Source organism: Leptonychotes weddellii, chromosome 7 (assembly GCF_054177405.1).
Source record: "Leptonychotes weddellii isolate Sample4059 chromosome 7, ASM5417740v2, whole genome shotgun sequence".
Lineage (NCBI taxonomy): Eukaryota > Metazoa > Chordata > Mammalia > Carnivora > Phocidae > Leptonychotes > Leptonychotes weddellii.
In genome coordinates this window covers 105,092,060-105,107,704 of record NC_138375.1, presented here as the reverse complement: position 1 = coordinate 105,107,704, position 15,645 = coordinate 105,092,060, and the positions used below count along the sequence as shown (strand labels likewise).

The 15,645-nt window shown below is 41.3% G+C and overlaps 1 protein-coding gene across 1 annotated transcript in view; it reads left to right on the top strand.

Moving 5' to 3' along the window:
* Positions 1-15,645, top strand: part of STK32A (serine/threonine kinase 32A) — a 116,376-nt gene that overhangs the window by 84,547 nt on the left and 16,184 nt on the right. The window contains exons 8-11 of the mRNA XM_081826886.1: positions 5,049-5,146; positions 9,848-9,964; positions 12,300-12,425; positions 13,910-14,038. Of these exons, the coding sequence (XP_081683012.1) occupies positions 5,049-5,146; positions 9,848-9,964; positions 12,300-12,425; positions 13,910-14,038 (470 nt within the window). The remainder of the gene's footprint in view (positions 1-5,048; positions 5,147-9,847; positions 9,965-12,299; positions 12,426-13,909; positions 14,039-15,645) is intronic.

Sequence of the window (15,645 nt, the reverse complement as noted above, 5' to 3'; positions counted from 1 at the left end):
TATTTATTTCAGAGAGCACCTGTGCAGTGCACCTGCAGGTGCGTGAGTGGGGGGAGGGGGGAGGGAGGGGGGAGGGAGGGAGGGGGGAGGGGGAGGGAGGAACAGTCCCAAGTTCGACTCCCCGCTGAGTGCGGAGCCTGACACAGGGCTCGTTCTCAGGACCCTGAGAACGTGACCTGAGCCGAAACCAAGAGTTGATGCTTAACTGAGGGAGCCACCCAGGTGCCCCAAAAAGAAAAAAATATTCTAAGAAGAAAGAAAACAAGGACGAAATACTGACGATGATAGGAATATATGACATCTACTAAGATGAGGTGCTGAGCACGTTCGTTATACAGCGGTTTCTCCTGGTTCTGAACCCACCTTCCTTTCAGCTCCCTACTCCCTCCCCTCCTTCCCCGCCCTCCCTCCTACCTCTGTGTGATTATAATCCAGATCACTTAGAGCTTAACCAATGAAAACATTTTTCTCTTCCCAATTAAAAACAAAGCAAATTCACTATGGAAAACATGTAAAATGCTGATAAGCAAAAAGAAGTTAAATTAATTTCTCCCCTTGTAGATATTTATGGTTTCCTTCCAGACTTTTTTTTTTCCTGTGCACACACACACATTTTTTTTTTAAAGTTGGATCATCCTGAATTTTTGTAACCTAAATTTTCACTTTATAATATAATAACAATAGACATCATACAATGAGCAGTTATCCTGGCCTGAACACTTTGCTAAGCTTTTAGCATTTATTAGGCCATGAAATTCTCAAAGCAACCCTGTGAAAGAAGCTCATAATCACACAGCGAGTAACTGGTGGAGCACAAAGTTAAACCCACATCTGAAAACATCTCGAGCCGTGGCACTCGTGGTGATGATGATGGTGATGATGATGAAGAAACAATGGCCAATGCTGAGCTCTTCCTAAGTGCCAAGCACTGTTCTAAGTGCATGTATGACATCGTTGAAACCAAAACTTCCGTGAGGCCAACACTATTGTTATTCCCACTTGAAATGCACAAATTGAGAAATGAAGCACTTTGCCCCCTGTGGAGGAAGGGATACCGCTGTGAGGGTCAGAGCCCGAACGCTCTGCTATGCTGGGCGACCTCTCTTGTCTCCAGGCTCCAGGTGTAACCTGCCTCAGCCAGAATTGCACCTCGTTTCTCTCTGACTCCAGAGCCTGGGTCTTGGCAAATGATACTCTGCTTCTTTTCCCATGCCCGTGTATAGAACTATCATTTTTAATGATCGTGTGCTCCAGAATTAGAGGACTGCATCAAATTGAACCAATTCTGTATTGTTGAATGTTAGGTTGTTTCTCATTTTGAAACATAAATAAATTTGTAATGAAACTCCTGTTAGCAGAAATAGGTCCTGCAACTTGTTTATCTTTGTGATGAAGTCCCATTCAAAGAATTCCTGGTCAGTGGATATTTATGTGTTAGTGCATTTTCCTCCTGAAGGTTCACATTGATTTCTGCTCATTTATTCTGAAAGTGTCTGAGAATATTCAGTTCCCTGCATTCTCAGCAGGGCTGCACAATGAATATCTTTAATCTTCCTGAAAAGATCATTTAAAATGGTCCCTCATGATACTAATACTGAAATTCTCTGACTTCTTTTGTAAACTGTGCATATTCTTTGCTCATTTTCTATTAGGGTGTTAATATTTTTATCCTATTTCTTATTGACTATATAAAAAATTCTGGGGCCTTATATATTCAGGATATTATAGTGTATCTGGAGCCTTATATATTCAGAATATATAGTGTATCATATGATTATAGTGAATCATTATAAATATGATTTCCTACCTTTTAGTTTGCTGTTGTTCTTATGACATTTTTATGTAATGAACTATTTTTTTAACATCATCACACCATTAGTCTTTTATATAGCTTCTACCTTTTTTATTATTTATTTTTTTTATTTATTTTTTATTTTTTTATTTTATTTTATTTTTTTTATTTTTTTATTTTATTTATTTTTTTTTTTTTAAAGATTTTACTTATTTATTTGAGAGAGAGAATGAGAGACAGAGAGCATGAGAGGGAGGAGGGTCAGAGGGAGAAGCAGACTCCCTGCTGAGCAGGGAGCCCGATGCGGGACTCGATCCCGGAACTCCAGGATCATGACCTGAGCCGAAGGCAGTCGCTTAACCAACTGAGCCACCCAGGCGCCCTATTATTTATTTTTTTTAAGATTTATTTACTTATTTGAGAGAGGGAGAGAGAGTGAGCATGCAAGGAGGGGAGGGGCAGAAGGAGAAGGAGAGAGAGTTCCAAGCAGACTCCACGCAGAGCGCGGAGCCTGAGGAGGGGTCCAGTCCAATGACCCTGAGATCCTACCTTACCTGAGCTGAAACCAAAGTCAGTCCCTCAACCAAATGCACCACCCAGGCACCCTTATAATTTCTACCTTTGATACTATTCTTAGTAAGACCTTCTTATCTCCAGATTTTGGATATGGTTACCTAATGTTTTTAATACTGTTATAGTTTCATTTCTTTCCTTATTCCAGTTACATATAATCTTGACTGAAGATATGTCATAAGGATCTGACTTTATTTTTTGTTAGATCATTAAATAATTGTTTCGAGATGACATATCAAATAAGACCTTTTCTATGTTGATTTACAATATCTTCATCATAAACTAAATATCCTTATATACCAGCATCTACATGCTGTGGGTCTTCAAATCTTATTACAGCTTTATAATATAATTTAATACATGAGATGCAAGTCTATGTCTTTATTCTTTTTCAGAAAACCTTTATTATTCACAGATTTTGGGGGTAGATGAAATTTAGAATATTTTTTTGTAAATTTCATTAATTATTTCTATTGCATCACAATTATGGATTAGGTTTGAGGCCCTTTCTTTATTTCTTGACCAAGAATCTACTATCTTGGGGCATCTGGGTGACTCAGTCAGTTAAGCATCTGACTCTTGGTTTCATTTCAGGTCAGGATCTCAGGGTCATGAGATCGAGCCCCACATCAGGCTCCATGCTCAACAAGGATTCTACTTGTCCCTCTCCCTCCCCCTCTGCCTGTCCCCTCGCTCTCTCTCTAAAAATGAATAAAATCTTAAAAAAAAAAATCTTCTGTCTAGGTTTTGTAAAACCTGAAAAACCAAGTGATGGAAATCCAAATAGCCAATAGACACATTAAAATGTGGTCAAGCTTATTAATAACCAGGAGAATGTCTATTTAAACCACAATGAAAGCTCAATACACACTTACTAGATTGGCAGAATTCAAAAGGCAAATTAACACCAAGCGTAGGTAAGGAGGCTGAGCAAAGCAACTCTGATACCCTGCTGGTCACCGTGTTAATTGGTACTACCACTGGGGTAAATAGTTGGGCATTATCCAGAATGTGTGAAGACGCACATCGTATCCCCAACAGCTCCCCTTCCAGGAACATAACCTATAGATGTGTGGACTTTTAGGAGCGTTCATGACAGCATTGTTCACAATACTGTCAAATTGAAAACACCCAGATGTGAGGCATTCTCCTAGCACAATGGCCTGTTCCTCCCTCAGACTTCTCCGCTGTCTCTCTAAATGAGATGCCTGTCACCTGTCACCCAGGGTACTGGTAAGGGAAAGTGGAAATAAAGCCCATTTCCATCCAGTCTAGGGGGTACCGTGGGGTCAGGGCCATTATCTCCCAAACTGATGGGGAGCTGTGACTTAAAGATAGGAGGCAGTGATGTGGGGGAGATGAAATCACTGGGGAATGAGGCTCTTATCTTCAGGGTCAGTCCTGGGCATCAGGATGTCAACATTCTACCTCGGATTGGATGGCGTCTGCAGGATTTTACTTGGGACTTGAGTACCCTAGCTAGGTCAAGACCATGTGCAGGCCTCACGTCATGCCAGTTTCTTTTGTCCAGAGCCAGCGCCTTAGTCCCAGAGGCTTGGGTCAACTGTGGATAGCTGTTGACAAGTAAAATTCGCATTCCTATGAATGTTTGCCTCTCCAGAACTGTGACTAGTTTTTGGAGCACTTCCTAGGGGCCAAGCATGGAGCTGAGATTTGCGCATGCATTATCTCATTTAATGTCTCACCTCTCTAAAGATCTTCTTATTTTGACTTTGCTGATGAGGATTCTCAAGCTTCGGCAGCTGACTTGTTCAAGGTCAGAATAAGTGGTAAAGGCAGGTTCTGACCCCAGACGGTGTGGCTCCAGAGCTAATAACTGCCACCCTTGCTTGTTGACTTGACTCCTTGTTGTTTATTTAGTCAACACATTTCTGTTGAGTGGCCCTAAATGCCAGGTTCAATGTTAGATGCTAGAAGTGTAGTGGTGAGCACACCGCCCTTGCTTTGTGCTTTACCCCTCACGAGCTAGGTATATTCTTGGAAGAGTATGAAGAAGGTGCACAGGGCATCGAAGTGCTTAGAAAAGGCATAACTAGGGGTCACCATTGGGGTCAAAACTGACTGTAGTTTTGCCTTCCCTTGGAGTCCTTTCAAATGACTATGTTACAAAGTGTAAGTTTCTCCACCTGATGTGAAAGCTTCTATTTCGCAGAGTGCCCACTCCCTCCTTCTCTCTCCCTCACCACCAATAGTAGGCTGTAAATGCTTCTAGATGACTGACATGGAGAGCCAATCCAATATACCTTGCACCAAATTCTAAGTGCTGTTTGCAGCAGGAATACACATTTCAGTCCTTTAGCACAAACCTTTCAAATCAAGGCAACAAATAACATCTTCCCAGCCTTCCTGATTTTAGGGTCCGCTGAACATTTGAGGCCTTACGGGATCCAATTTTTAATAGTTACGGGATATAAATAAGAGGAGAATTTGCCCATCAAGGCCTGTGCATGCCTGTGTGTTGGCTGATGAATGAAGCCACTGAGACGAGAAAACTAGCCATTTTTGCCTGTTGCAAGCAATCTAGCAAGGGCTGATAAACACCCACAGCAGTGTTTATTCCTTTTATTTACCCTGGTAATGTGCCTTAGGAGGAACACGTTGGGAGCAGAGATTTGTTAATGTCCTAGGCTGTAAAACGGACCACACTTTTCTGTATTTTCAGCGCCTGAGATGTTCAACTCCAGAAGAGAAGCAGGCTATTCCTTTGCTGTGGACTGGTGGTCCCTCGGAGTGACGGCATATGAACTCTTGAGAGGCCGGGTATGCTGGAATTGGGTTTCTCTTTGGTTACTCTTCCAGCAAGTTTCATTTTTAGAATGAAAGAATGGATTTTTTTTTTTTTTTCCTAAAATCAAGCAGTTTGTTTGCAAGGTGAAAGCACTATGCCATGTGATACTTGGGATTTGGGCACATATTCACTCTCCTACATATGGATCCAAGCATGTGAGTTAACATTAACTGTAGGTAAAATTAAATGAATAATATGAGTATTATAAACTCCTGGAGAGGGAAGATCAGGGCACCTCACTAAATATCTTGTGGAAATATATTTGTTTGTTTAAAGAAAAGCACTTTGCAGTCACAGTACAGGATTCTAACTTCGACATAGTTCCCCAATGTGAGTGTGAATTATTAATACAACACCTTCATGCCCTGTCTTGTTGGATTCATTTGGCTCTGTCATTTGGCTCCTGGGTTCTGAGTTTGGGGGGCAAATTAGAGTGGCTTCCTTTTAAAGAAGGCATTTCTTAAACTAAGAAAATGCCTAGGAAGAATTTTGCCCAGAAAATATTTTTCCCCCTCCCATACGGTTTTATCTCTATGGTAGTTCTCTGTGATGTGATGTATTAACATTGTCAGGTTTTTTTTTTTTCTTTCTATTTTTGGGGTGGGGGGAGGTGAAGAAAGGGTACTAACAGATTATTGAATTTAAATCCATTTTGTAAAGTATTATCCTTGTGAGTTTTTCAAGGTATATCAAATTTTACATAATCTCTTCTATATTATTAGATTATAAATTCATCAAGGTGAAGCGTGTGCCTTATACAGTTCAGTATCATCCCCAGTATTTAACTTTAAATAGAAACATACCAAGTGTGTATTGAATGAATTGGGGGACAAGGCACTATATCAATTCTGCCACATTCTAGCAAAGAATCACCAAGTGGGCTGTAGGTAATTAGGTTTCAAAACCTAGCTAATCACATTTAATTACAACTATCAACACAACGAAACCACAGAGGACGGGCGCTAAACCATGATCTCCTCCACATTTACAAATTCTCATTTATAGACCAATATATGCCTCAAAGACAAACATGCTTGACATCTCTGTGGTTTCTGAACTTCACTGCAATCTTGATGAATGGTCCCCCTAGCTATTAGCCTGCTTTGTCTGCATTGTAAAGGCAAAGTCCGTCTTTTCTAGCCTTGGGTTATCCTTAAGTGTCAGCTTCCAATAGGTACACGCATAGTTTTGCACTAATTATATATCCTTGGCTGCAACTCTTTTGCTCTTGTACTCCTGAAATAAGACCATAAGCACAACACCTCATTTTCTCCCATCTAATGTTTTACTTTTTCCACCTTATTCATTCTTTATATTCTTGCTCTTATTTTATATGCTGGGTAAGAATTGTTTGATATACCCTGTCACTGCACTCTGTAATTTCTTTATAGCATGCATTCTGTTGATTTAGGGGTGTATGTATGTGTGTGTGCAGAGTCTATATAAATAGTTATGGTTTCTGACAGTCTCCACCAGTGTGGAAATCATGTCTGTCTTATTCTTGTATCCCCAGTATCCAACAGAGGTGCTGGGACATCATGGGCATTCAGTAAACATTTGGCAAATGAATAAATATGCAGTTCTCGTACTTGATGAATTAACATGGATTCAAAGTTTTAGAACGAGATGGGACGCCTGGGTGGCTCAGTTGGTTAAGCGACTGCCTTCGGCTCAGGTCATGATCCTGGAGTCCTGGGATCGAGTCCCGCATCGGGCTCCCTGCTCGGCAGGGAGTCTCCTCCTCCCTCTGACCCTCCCCCCTCTCATGTGCTCTCCCTCTCATTCTCTCTCAAATAAATAAATAAAAATCTTTAAAAAAAAAATTTTAAGTTTTAGAATGAGAAAGATAAGTTATTGTATAAAACAAAGGCAATTTGACTATTTTTAATAAGTTGACAGATCATGAGGATTTTTTAAAAAATATTAAGTTCAGTCACATGGCCTTCTAAAGTAAAAGGAAAAAGTACACTTAAGTTAGTTGTCCGTGGCATTTATCAGTTAATTTATTCATTTATCAAATCCTTTTATGTTTTTAGTGAGGAACAGTATGTTTAGAAGCAGCAATGAAATGAAGAAGGAAATTAGAAGAAAGAAAAAAGTGTATGTCCATACATATATAACCCTGGAAGCTGAAGCGTGCCCAACCTGCCCCAACTCTTAAGGGTATAAACATGGAGTGAATCCCATGCAGTGACCCACGGTGCCTTTGGCTAGTAAACACTCCATAAGCGTTGATCATGGTGATAAGGTACCCAGCACTTCCTTTCTGAGACTAAGTTATACAGGTTATCTCCGCTCTATTGTTACTGAGACAGATCAATTATCTACAGTCCTTTATTCAGTCTTGTGGGAAGAAAATATGCAGGAGATATGTATGTTTAGACCTTGCATAAAAAAATAAAGTTTGGCCAGTCTCCCTTTTAGGGAGTCAACTCCTAGCACTTGGTGGTTCCCCAACTAACTTGACATTAACATACCATGTGTAGAGTTAAGCCTTTCTTCACATCACCTTTATTGATGACTTATCTTGCTGTTCACTACTCACATTTATATCCACCCTTCCTAGCCTGTGTTCACGAATAATACAAATCTCTCTCCTGCATTGTGTGTAATATGTGTTAGCTGCTCTTTGGAGAATTTTACATGTATTATGTCATTTAATTTTTCCAACAATCTCATGTGGTGGTTTATTTTACAGATAAAGGACAGATGAAGGAACAAATACCAATCGAGTGCCTCAATTTAACACTCAAATCCTTTTTTGCCTCAAGATCTTAATCACATTACCTTTGCTTCCCCCAGGCTTTTCTTGAAAGTCCATTAGTTAACAGTGTAATATTAGTTTCAGGTATAGAATTCAGTGATTCATCATTTACATGCAACACCCAGGACTCGTCATGACAGGTGTCCTCCTTAATGCCCATCACCCATTTAGCCTGTCTCCCTGCCCACCTCTCCTCTGGTAACCATCACTTTGTTCTCTATAGTTAAGAACTTGTCTCTCAGTTTGCCTCTTCCCCCCACACCCTCATGTTCGTTTGTTTTTCTTAAATTCCACACATGAGTGAAATCATATGATATTTGTCTATCTCTGACTTATTTTGCTTAGCATAATACTCTTCTAGCTCCATCCACATCTTTGCAAATGGCAAGATTTCATTCCTTTTTGATGGCTGAGTAATATTCGTATATATATGTGTGTGTGTGTGTGTGTATATATATGAAGTGATATATATATATCACTTCTTCTTTATCCATTCATCAGTCAATGGACATTTGGGCAGTTTCCATAATTTGGCTATGTTGATAATGCTGCTATGAACATCAGGGTGCATGTATCCATTCAAATTAGTATTTTTGTATCCTTTGGGTAAATACCCAGTAATGCAATTGCAGGATTGTAGGTAATTCTATTTTTAGCTTTTTGGGGAACTTCCATAGTATTTTCCAGAGTGGCTGCACCAGTTTGCATTCCCACCAACAGTATAAGAGGGTTCCCCTTCTCTACATCCTCGCCAACACCCTGTTGTTTCCTGTGTTGTTAATTTTAGCCATTCTGACAGGTGTGAGGTGATATCTCATTGTGGTTTTGATTTGTATTTCCCTGATGATGAGTGATGGTGAGCATATTTTTCTGTGTCTATTAGCCATCTATAATTACATTACCTTTTAATACTAATTTACAACAGGAAGAATATTAAATTCTTCCATCTCTCCCAATTTATTCCATCAGTCCACAGTCATTTGTTAAGTTCTTGAAAGGGCCAGGCACTTGATGAATGTACATATCCATATTAACTGTCCCATTCATTGTTGCTTAATCTAATATGGAAATTGTGTTCATTCGACAAACATGTAATGAGCACCTAGTAGGTGCTAGGTCCAGTGGACACAAATATGAGTAGGGGATGATCTCTGGCCCTAAGTAGCTCACAGTTCACACAAAAGATAAAAACCCCTAAATCTAGTTTATGAAATAGAGAAATTAATATAGGTAAAGGCTGCTCTCTAGTGGACAGCTGTGAAAAATATAACAAAACCATTGTTTTCTTTTCCCCAAAGTTAAAACTATAAAAGAACTTGGTTCTCTCAGAGGTAAAAATACTATACCTCATCATAAAGTTCTCCACCCCACTCCACAGAACTAGCAACTCATAGCATTTTGGACTGGAGTTAAAGTTTTCTGGGTAACATTCTATCCTGAACTTATTACCGATTCAAAAAGCACAAAGAGGTGGAGTAAAACTCTGGATCTCTTTATAATCAACATTTAAGTAACAATTTTTTTTTTAAGTTTCATTTACTGAGCACTTGTCCCATGTTCTATGTAAATACGTACGTAAGCTGCCTTACAAAACAGTCCCAGATTGGTATCTCAGAGGTGGATTTAGTGTACATTTAGAAATGTTTCATTTGGCCCAATGGACTTACTAAGTTTTTAAAAATTCTGAGATTTCACAGGAAACTAGAGATTTCTGGTGTCTTTTTTTTTTAAATAAAAGATCTGGCAACAGTAGACCACATTTGCATATGAAAACAACAATCAGCTGGAAGGGATCAGAAAATGATACTGAGATTTTACTGGTTGAAAATTCAGCTTGGGAACATGGGCAAAGGAAAATATTTTCTTTACTCTGTAAAAATGAAGACTCTTCCTTTTTCTCGCCCTCAAGAGACCATACCATATTCGCTCCAGCACCTCCAGCAAGGAAATTGCACACATGTTTGAGACAGCTATTGTGACTTACCCCTCTGCCTGGTCACAGGAAATGGTGTCACTACTTAAGAAGGTAAGAAGGAGGACTGCATGACAAAAGGAAGTGGTAAAAAGAAACATGCCCTCTGGTTTGGGGTGAGAAGTTAGTTTATAATATTGGCGGCAGCCACGATAATACACATTTCTAGAGTGGGCTTTGCACCTAACAGCTTGCAAACACGTGGCTCCATTAAGGCAAGACGTGTCCTCTTGTTGAGCCATGTCAAACTCAGTGTATCCAAAATGGAGTTCCTGATCGCTATTTCCTGGACTTGCTGTGATGTTCCCTTTCTCAGTGAGCGGCCCCTCCATTCATCCAGTTATGGAAGCCAGAAACCAGAAGTCACTCATCATCCCCATATCCAATTCATGGCCAAGTAACCTGATTTTGTAAATATCTCTTGACTCTGTCACTTCTCTCTATCTCTACTGCCATCTCCCTAGTCCTATTACCATCAGGTCTTCCCTTATAACTGGTTTGTCCTGGACATTTTTACACACTCCATTCAGTTCTCCCCTCTGCCCCATACTGATCTGTTCAAAGCAAAATTTATTGTCTTCTCATCGTTCTCAGAATAAAGATCAAAATAATCTGTATGGTATAAAGGTTCTGACTACCACTCAAGCTTTATTTTGGACTTTTGTTCCCCTTTTGACTACACATAGACTTTTTTCTCTTCTTCTTTTCTTCTCCTTCCTCACCATCATTTGTCTATCTCTTACCACAGGGCCTTTGCACACACTCTGCTTGGAACAGTACCCCCATCCCCAGCTCCTCCAGCTCCCTCCTTTAGATCAACACTACTCAGTGGGATTCACTTACTGGTTCAAGTCCATGCATTGTTCCCTACAGGTCCATGAGAAGTATAGAAATTGAGAGAAGCATTTAGAAACTGTTATAGCAATGTGATACTGCTGATGCCTCTAAGTACATGGTCAGTGGACTCATCTTACTGAACAGGGTATTAACTCAAATCACAAGTTGTACATGGTACATACTGATCTCACCGGGCAGGAAATTAAACAGAAAAAAATTGGCCCTTCTACGTAGATAGTTTGAGAAGCACAGCTTTAGATCTCAGCTTAAATATCACTTCCTCAGGAAGCTTTCTTCTGTTGTAAGCTCACATAACACTATCTTTCCTTCATACTATTTTTTTTTTTAATTTGCACTTATGCATTATATGTGTGTGATTCTTGGGCTAATGATTACTGTCTTCTAAGGCCTATGAGGAGGGACCACATCAGGCTTCTTCACCATGCTACCTTGGCACCTAGCACAGAGCCTGACAGGTGGTAAAATCTGGTATTTGAATAAACGAGGTCCATAGTGTCCATCAGATTTTCAGGGTGCCCGTGTTCATGGAAAAGATTAATGGCAATTGTAGCAGCAGCTCAGTAGTATGCACGGAATGATTATATGGAGGTAAGAATGAGGAGCCCCACAGGATGCACTTGGTTTTCTTTGAAGAGGGAAAATCGCACAGGTTGTGGCTGGTGAAGGACAAGAGCTTTGAGGGCCTAGGGTTCACACCTGTGCCTCCTGCCTTTGGGGTCAAGTTCCCTGTTTTGGAATAGGGATATTGATAATGTCAAAGATGAAGAAGGGAGGGGTCATTTTCCATAAGCAAATTGTCCTCAATTTCAAGATAGCCCTCCTCACCCCAAAATTACACTCCGATGATCCACAGCTATAGTCTCCAGGAGTGTTCTCAAGCAGAACTGACATTTCCCATTTGACCAACAGGACTGATGTGATATTGACTGTGGAGCAGTTACGGGGGGGGGGGGGGATCTTTAATCACACTTAGCAAAACCCCAAACTGTAGCAGTAATCTTGGTTACATCTTATCTGTGTCACATCCAATATATTTTGATTAATTGTATGAGCAGCTAAAACTTTTAGTAGGAAATTAATTTCTTTTGTAAAAACACATGAGCATTCACCACCTAATAAGGACAGACCTTCTCTTAGGTACTTTATATACATGGCCTCATTTATTCCTAGCTACAACCATACGAAATAGGCTATTATCCCCTTTTTATAGAGGGCAAACTAAGGTTTAGAGGACAAACTTGCCCATAGTTAATAAAGTAAGGGAGTCGGGAATCAAAGGTATGTTTGACTCAATAGGACAATCTATTTTCACTCACCACACTGCAAAAACCTATTTACAGCTCATGCTATCCGTGCATTATCACATTATTTATGTATGTATTATCTTTATTATTTGATAGGATTAGGGAAGGGGAACTCTACCTTGTTTTCTTCAGACCCACACCTGAAAACTTTTAGAGGGAATCTGTATGATTTTTTTTGCCCCACTTTGACCTTGATTATGATCTTGATGTTTGTATTCCATTGGCAGCTACTTGAGCCTAATCCAGACCAACGATTTTCTCACTTGTCTGATGTTCAGAACTTCCCATATATGAATGACATGAACTGGGATGCGGTTTTGCAGAAGAGGCTCATTCCAGGCTTTATTCCTAATGTGAGTCAATCCTAAAAAACCCATAGTAACTCTCATTCAGTTGCAAACACGGTCTCATTAGATAACCCCACCAGTGTTGTAAGACAGCCCAATCCCTGTCTCACAGATGAGACAATGGAGGCACACACCGGGTAAATGGGCCACCAAAGGTCACGTGGCTAGCAAGTGGCCAAGTGGGATTTTCGTCCAGGTCTATCAGCATCTGGAGTTCTAGCTCCTAATCACTTTTTGTGGTATGCTTCTACTGGAAGCAAGCCCTGGTCCTCCAAATAGTCATTCCCCAGAATCTGCTCATTGAGGAACAGTGTTTTCTCAGATTTCAAAGATGTAGAAATCTGTTTCCAGGAGTTCTGTGAGTCACAGCATTGAAAATATTGGGTTTTTTTTTTTTACCACTCACCCCTCTTCCTTTAGTGGTTCACTGCCACAGAGCTACATTCATAAGGACTAAACAGCCAAAGGGAAATCATTCCCACTGGGTGAATACCTGGCTAGGGGACATCTGTGGCCTCCTGCAGACCGCTGGTAAAAGCTAGAGTCCAGAAGCTTCGGCCAAGGGACCCAAGGGAGGCCTCTAGCTTCCCTCTGCCAGTCTGAGTCTACACATTCAGTATCAGATAGACGGGCAGAATAATGAACTCCTAAAGGGTACAATTGAGTCCGTTCATAGTTTTCTGTGGTTCAGCCCAAGGAAGGCGCATTCCGAGGGCTTGTGGGGTGTGATCCGTCCTGTGCAAACAGAGGGAGCCACACTGGTGGGTGGGTTGGTGAAAGAGCACAGTAGGAGACATGAGTAGGCAGTGTGGTGGAATTCTGTTGGGGAGTTGCTCTCTTATGGATCACCAAGAAGGTAGGTGTAGGTCTTACCTGGCCGTGTTGCAGAGTCCTGTAGGGGCAGCATGTACCTTGGCTGATGGATGCATGACACTGTGAAGATCTACACACACCTCCTGTTGCGTCCACTCTTCCTCCTATGCACACACCACAGCCATTAGCCAGCCACCCTGCCTCAGGAGAGGCTCTATGTATGAGTTGTCTGACTTTACCGTCCATCCGAATCATCTGGGAAGCTTGTTAAAAATGTAGTTTCCTCAGCCTCTGTTCAGAATCACTGACTCTGAAGGTCTGGCCGGGGAACTGGGCAGCTGGGCCAACAACTCAGGTGATTGGGATCTACATATATAATCGTTACAACACACTTTGAGAAACAGAATTCACAAGTTCAAACTTTAGAAAAACAACTGGAGTTTGATTTCCTTTCTCACTCACTGAGGGCTCGCGGGGAGTTTAGAAAACAAACAAAATATAAAATCGAGAGTATGAAAAACAATGCCGGCCATAAATTATCTAAAACAGAGTAGGAATCGCAGCTGCTTATTCTTGAACAGCTCCGTCAAAACTAGGTGCTATTCCTGGTATTAGGTCTGGTGTATTTGTAGAATGACCCAGAATCAAAGGACTGAGCCAACTGGTCTTTCTTGCAGAAAGGCAGGCTGAATTGCGACCCCACCTTCGAACTCGAAGAAATGATTCTGGAGTCCAAACCTCTTCACAAGAAAAAGAAACGTCTGGCAAAGAAGGAGAAAGAGAGGAGGAAATGTGATTCCTCCCAGGTAAGCAGGTGCCCACCAGACCCAGGGTCACGGGACTCTTCCTGACGCCCTTGGTTCGAGAGCTTCTGGTGGGAGGGCTGCTTAGCAACCCATGTTGCTGTTTTGTGAAGGCACAGAGTCACTGAACACCCAGGCTTCTGAAATGGCAGGCCTGGGCAGCGCTGGGGTTCCTAGCAGAGCAGGAACATTTCACGGGGGACTCTGGCTCTGCCATGAACTTCATTCAGTTATTGCCCTCTTCAAGCTCTCATTTCAAATCTTACAATTTCCTGGAAGACACTCCAATTGGTAGCTCTGCAAACAAATAAATATTCTCAATGTCCTTCATGTCTCTAGTCCTCTAGGGACACTATATACTTTCACAGTCAATTTATCCAAGTCCACATGCTGTTGTTCATAGAACGGGCTTTGGGCCTGCTGCCCGTCCTCAAGTATTTTCTACAGCCTTCCAAGGGAGGCTTTGCCGTGGCACAAACCCATTGTGCCTATTGCTTCTCACTTCAACCACCTTTCTCCTAATGATCTGTCCTTGGCATCGTAACCAGCTGGCTTCTCCAGGCTTGCTCCCTGCTGTGCACCTGTAGAACTTGCCCATGCAGGCTCTTCCATGGACAGCCCCCAAATGTAGCCAAGCCTGAGAGATCATCCTTATTATAAGTATTCTAAAGTTTCAATGATGACAGCAGTTTGTGAATAACTTTTCACCGTGCCTACCACGCTCTACCTGGTCCATCTCCCTTCCCCAGCCGCCCTTGTACTTGATCATTCTTGCCCTAGCTCAAGACCCTCCAACTACACGACCTTATATGTATCTGACCCTCACTAACTACAGGCTTCGTCCTTCCCTAGGACCTTCGCTCTTCCCTTTTCCTTCAATATTCTACTCTCAGATCTTGACATAGGGGGTTTCCTATTGTCCTTTATACCCTAAACGCCATTTGCCAAACACAAGGTCTCAGCTACCGCACTCTTTCTCAGCCCCAATTTTTAATTCCTTTGTGACATTAATATAATTTACAAATATTATGTGTTTATTTGTGTTTCTTTTTCTATCCCACTAAAATGAAGGCTCCTTGTGGGGGAAGCCCAGGTCGTACCCACCAGTGTCTTCATGGTACCCCAACAGTGCCTTTATACAGTATAGGGCTCAATAAACAAGAGGTTCAGTATCCTGGAAGGAAAGGAAATTTTGTAACTGGACAGTGAAAATTGGGCATCACTCTTCTTAGAGTTACAAGGTCATGTTGCCCCACTGGACATCTTCCTGGGGTCCCTCTTGTCCTAGTTCTTCCCCAACGCCCAGCCCCAGGAAGCCTCCCTCCTGATGTGAAAGGTGACGAGCCACTTACCCACAGTACAGACCCTAGCATTTTCGAAGACCACCCAAACGAGGGACGCTGCTTTCCCTTTCTTCTGGGCCTCATATCGACGTCAGAATCCTTTACCAAGAAGTGGCTTTGCCCATGATAAAAACAGGCCCTTCCATCTCTACTCAGGGAAGTGTACAACTGCTTGATCTTTTCTTTTGTTTTTAAAATTTTATTGAGGTGAAATACATGTACCATGAAATTTCCCATTTTAACCATTTTTCTATTTTTTTTTTTTTT